General features: G+C 34.1%; 1 protein-coding gene across 1 annotated transcript in view; it reads right to left on the bottom strand.

The window, feature by feature from the left end:
- The window catches only part of LOC118746662, a 274,359-nt gene extending 268,618 nt beyond the window's left edge, over window positions 1-5,741 (bottom strand). The window contains exon 1 of the mRNA XM_036480535.1: window positions 5,041-5,741. Coding sequence (XP_036336428.1) covers window positions 5,041-5,580 — 540 coding nt within the window. The 5' untranslated portion in view covers window positions 5,581-5,741. The remainder of the gene's footprint in view (window positions 1-5,040) is intronic.
- Window positions 5,742-6,000: the final 259 nt, after the last annotated feature.

Consider the following 6,000-nt stretch of genomic DNA (forward strand, 5'->3'; position numbering starts at 1 on the left):
CAAATTTGCAAGCTTGGATCGATAACAAAACTTTGAGTGATCAAATTGAAGTTTTGCGCGTTTTTTTGACAAAAAGTTTTTTTTTGTATTAAAGGTAAATACTTTCACTAAAATTTTTTGCTATTCTGGACCCTTATATTTGCTCTTAAGTATTTTAATTTATAATCAGTAAAAGGTAAGACAAATTTCAAAAATCTTGAATGTTTCATAGACTATAACTACGGCGCCCATCCGTCATGTATTAAACGGGACAGTCCTCTTTTTACCTCCCTTTTATTATCTCGGTATGTAACTATGTAATATTGATGCACCTGAAAGATGCAGCGATTTCTATTCTCAAGTTACATACCTGATGACAGTACGAATGGAAATTATAATAGCGAGGTTTTAGTTTTTTAAACTATAATTTTATTTAACCAATTGTTCTGGTAAATTATTTAGTTTATACGGGACGCCATCTGTTCTGTATTTCTTTTAATGTCCTGTATTTGTCCCGTATTCGGTGTTCGGTATTTTAACGCCATAACAGCTCATGAATAATGGTGTTGGTATCAGTGTTGTCACTTCAGAAACCAAATTAGTGGTAGATTATTATAAAAACAGTGGGAGATCTCTAACAAAGTGTGGTAGGATATTTGTAAACTTTTTATTCGCCGAATTACACCATTGCCAGGCGATATTTCCTCGATGGAACTCTGATTATCTACTAGTGTATTTGAGAACAAACATTAGTGTGATGTAAACAAGTGCAATAAGTTTTTAAGTGGATATATATTTAACTCATATGAAAGATGAATAAATAATACAAAAGGTGTATAACGGTGTGTACGTTTCTAACAAAAAATTTCGCCTTTTCACCTCTCTTCGCGTTCGATTCTAAAATAAAGGCAAGGTGAGAAAATTTTGTGTCCCTTTCTTAAAATTTCACACTTTTGTAAACCAAAAAAACGCACATTATCTACCCTTTGAAGCTTTGTCAGGGGAGATGGTTACCCCGTAAATCAGACGATTGCTTAAAACGCTGATATTATAAAATGCTTGAGCTGGACAAGGAGAAGAAGGCAAAGACATACCCTTTTATAGGGTTGAGTGTAACATCAAACACATTTTGCACTGTCAAAGGGCAACATTTTTTGGAAGAAAATAATATCACAATTGCACTCGCTCAACTTTTGTTTCCTGTGGAAATGTATCGCCAGAAAAATCGATTCGTGTAAATGCAGCTTTAGACTGGTTTCCACTATGTCGTATTTTGTCAACAAATTTTGGCAACATATTTTGAAACAACTTTATCTCCTTTTCCCATGCCTTTTCCAAGTATATTATGGGCCAGCAACGGACACATAGTCAATTTAACAGCACATGTACACGACTGAAAACCTATTCTGATCTAAGTCAATCGATAAACCGTTTTTTAGTTCCATTTGACAACGTGTTTTCACTTATTTGTTGATAAATGCCACTAAATTTGTGAGTGAAAACCAGCATTTATACTTATGTACGCAATAAAAATTTTGAAATGCTTGGCAGTACCTTCACCTCTTGAACTAACACAATATTCTGATTTTTAAATTGATATTTAGGAGAAAATTTGCTGTTCAACTTTTATGAAAGCAGCAGTAAAATTGTGGTAGATTTTTTAAATATGTGGTAGTTGTGGTAGAAGTGAAAAATTTCCGAAAATGTGGTAGATCTACCACAATTGTGGTAAAGTGGCAGCACTGGTTGGTATATGATCGTAACTTTCTCCATAAACTGTTATTATTTTATAATCTGAGTGCCTGTGATTCGAATCGAGGAACACATACAGTGACCAAAAAAATATAAATTAGGACTCTACATTTTAGAAAGGCTTGGCTATTTTTCTTTGTTTAATGTTTATTATTTTTTATGAAAGTAAAGCTATCTTCCCAACAAAAACTATATAAATCAAAATTTCCGACTTTGTGAAAAAATTATAAAAATTAATTCTGTAGAGTTTGAACGGAATTTCAAACTATTTAATCATAATAGTTATAAGATCATTTGTTTGCAGGTTTGTAGCTCATTAAAATTGAGTATAATAAAGTGCAAGGTGCTGCTCATGTGCTTCCCTATCAAAGAATTTTCGTACATTCTTACTTTGTACGAAAAAGATGCGTAACACCGTTAGCAAAAAATTGCCAAAAAACTCCCGAGAAAAATGTCCAACAAATGTATGATGTTACTATACGGATGCTGTTTCATGGCTAATACATCTAGGGTCATTGAAGAAGGTTTTAAGATCTGTTAGCCTTTGTGGAAAAAATTAGCAAAATTATTTTTTGTCCCATATTAGGCTCCTATAAATATGGTTACCGTAACTATAACTTACCAGTTCGGCGTAGTTCGCCTACGACAAAGCATATAGGATGAGCGTACATAATCACAGAACAGACCTAGAAAATAAAATCTTGCCCATTTTTTGCCCGAAGGCGTCTTTTTTCAAATTAAGTGATATATTGCACGAGGAGCTTTATGAAATTTGCTTGAGTGAGATAAAAGTGAAAAGCTATAATTTAAGATATCGTCACTAGACATGATATAACTTGAAATTTGGCATGCGTACTAAGAAAAACACAGACTTCAACATGGATATGGAGAAATTGTTCTAACTAATGTAAAAGGGGACTATGTAGTTATAAACTCACACAGTGATAGTGGGAGGTCTAGACGAACAAAAAATTGTATGGGGATGGAGTTACAAGGTTAAGAAGGTGATCGACAGTAGTTCTAGAAAAAACTTCTCACGTTTAAACGAAAAACCCTAATGAAAAACTACCTATGGAGCTTGTTTTTAGCCAACTGTATCAGCTTTTTAAAAAAAATATTTTGGGGGCAATTTTTTAGTTTTTAGGAATATCTGAGCATTATAAAGTTAAAATTTCAAAAAATTTTGACCCTTGTTTTTTTGACGGCTCTTTCGTTACAAGAAAGGTCCTATTAACTTTTTTTATTTTTATTTTTAATATTTTTATTGAGCTTTGAACCATGATTGTTAATTAGGAAAAATTGAAAAAGCAACAAAGTCTAAGCGGTAGAAGTTATGGCAACCTGCGTAATCCATGTTCAAAGTCAGAAGCGTTAACCACTGAGCTATGTACATCCCGTAAACTCTTGTTGCTAATTCATTTTCCTTATTCAACCAATCCAACTCCAACTTGTCTTTTTAGGGATAGTCGGCCATTTTAGTATATAAAGGTCAAATGTTTTCGTTTTACTCTGGAATAGTAGTTGGAACTAGTTATTCATAACCATATGGAAGCTTATGTTCTTGATAAAAATCATGCCAAATCAAGTTCATAACTCTCGAACTTTGGCTAAAATTAAGTTTTGACATCCTAGATTTTCAAAATCTCACACTGTGCGCCGCCGACGAAAAGGCTAGGTGTGTTTTATTTTAATTCTATCCATAACTAACCGTTTATGCATCCATAATGCTTATGTAAATGTAAATATACCATTCAAGTCCAGTTTCCGACCAAGAACAAAAAATTAAAAACAAAATTTTTTTTCTAATTGCGGCCCCCCTCGGCAGGCAATAGCAAACCTGCGAGTGTATTTCTGTAATGAAAACAGCTTCTCATAAAAATGTAATCGCCGTCGGCGTAAAAGTGTAGGTCCCTCCCTGTGCGTGACCAGATCTGAGGATAAGCTAGGTCAAAACACTAGCATGTATGTAAGCGCCAAAAAATTATTATTATTAAAATAATGTATACCAGTATATTGTTGGTAGTTTTTGTCGGGTAAGATTATTAAAAAAAACAGATTTTGCTTAATTTTTTCAATTTTGGCCATCGCTAATTTAAAAAATTTCTTTTAAAGTAGCCAAATATGTATAATTTATTTAAAAGTTTAATTATTTTCAAATAAATTGATACCTTAACTAATGCATTTGCATAGAAATTGTGGAAGTTTACCAGTTTATTTTAGTAAAAATACGGCCTTGAATTTATACATACATACATGCATACGTGTGTATGTACCGGACTTTAAGATTTTTTGGAAAGTGTGACAGTCAATCTGTTAATATTTAGATAAGAAAATAACTATAAGAAACCTATTTTCATTTAGGTACACTAAGTTTCGTTTCGGGTGTATTTCGTGATTTCTTTTTTTTTGTAGCACCGTGCTAGTGGTTCAATGAAATATGGTTAAAATTTGAAATAAGAAACATTGAGCAAGTGGCTATGCGAATACACCAAGCACTAATTAAAGAATCAGACGCCTGAAAAAAGAAGTAAAATCATAGTTGTGTATACATATCCAATACGTGATGACAATTTTTTTTTTTTTACGGAAAAAATCCTACTTAAGATGGCAGCTTGAAAATCGGAAAAATGTATACCATTATTCATTTTCATTGTTTTTACAGTATCGTAGGGGTTTGGGTTAACCTTTCACTCCCTCTCAAGCTCTCCATCGCATGCGCCACCCTTCGGAATGCGCTTAACCTTGACATACTTACCCAATACGAGTGTATACCTCGAACTTGCGACTGCCACAGATTCAAATACAACCGAAGAAGTGTAAATGTGCTAAAAGCCAACTGGCAACGAGTGAGAGCTGCGAAATTTGCTCTTTAACGCGCAAACACTCTACGGTAAGCAAATGTGCAGTAATGCATACATTTATATGTTTGTATATATATGTATGTGCAAGTATATAAGAAATATAAAATAGGATGTGAGAAAAAGTTCTACAAATTGAGTGCAAGCACATCTCCCACAGAAATCTTAACCTCGCATGACACAATTGCTGAGCAGTGCGCCAGATTCGCACTCCCACCCTCTGGGTGTACACACCTAAAATAGGGGTGAGAAAAAGTATCGCCAAAAAAGATGAACAAGCAAAAAAAAATAAACTAGTATACATTTCATTTTACATTTACATGCATATATTAATCAAAAAACAATTTATTATAATAGTTTTACTTCATTTACGGTTTGTATGCAGAAATTTCAACTTACGTTTTGGGTGAAGAATTATTTTTGCTTAATTTATGTTATTCGGTGTACTTACCTCATTTCCGATTGTGGTGATTTTTACACCGATTTCATCCTTTTCCAAATCGTGGGTGATGACATCGCCTGAAGTTTCACGCCCATTATGGGTCAGAAACACTCGTTGACCTGGTTGCAAATGAACGCCCATAATAGACCGAAATCCAGGACCTATTAAGTCCGACTCGCGAAACTCCTTTATCATGGCGTTACGACGCAAAGCTTGCGCTGGACTTAAGTGAGCGCTAATTGTGCGACGTGCCTCCATTATTATTAGCGTCTTGGACGACGATAATGGTGATGAGTCCAAAGAGTTTTGCATTGTTTGTGTCTTAAAATCGAAGCGTACTATATACTTGGTATCAGCAGTTAAATTCGTACCACTGTTATTAGATACAGCGTTGTCACTATCGGCCAATAGCGACGACGACGTGACAGTGGCAGTAGGAGGCGTTTTTACGTCCTGTATAACGCCAGAATACCAAAGACCATCAGGTCCAGGTGCACAAACTTTTGTACCGATAATTGAGCGTTTGGCTAAACGGCGACCAGTGGACATGGTTTTTTGAACAAAAATAATATCGAAGAAACCGAAAACAAAGATCAAAGAAAGCAATGGGGACAGAAGAATAGCACTAATAGTTATACACTTCAAAATTACGCGGTGAGAGGATTAGAGGATTTATATTAAACGATGCACATTGCACTTGTTGCGGCCATTGTTATCTTAATAGGCAACTTTACTTTTGTACAAATTAAATGATTGTCGTCAGTTTTTATTCAAATAAAGCCGATTCTTATGTATTACTTTTCGACAACAAAGTTTTTATAATTTTGTATTTAATATATCTCTGCAACACTCCCTCTTTGTCACAAGATTTTATTGTACATACTTTGAAGTAGAAACGATCATTTGTTACCATTTATTTGATTTTTCTGGCACCTTTATGATTTTCCATTGGTTTGAAAACTTTTTATA

Source organism: Rhagoletis pomonella, unplaced genomic scaffold (genome assembly GCF_013731165.1).
Source record: "Rhagoletis pomonella isolate Grant_MI unplaced genomic scaffold, Rhpom_1.0 Rhpom_scaffold_00001, whole genome shotgun sequence".
NCBI classification, from domain to species: Eukaryota; Metazoa; Arthropoda; class Insecta; order Diptera; family Tephritidae; genus Rhagoletis; species Rhagoletis pomonella.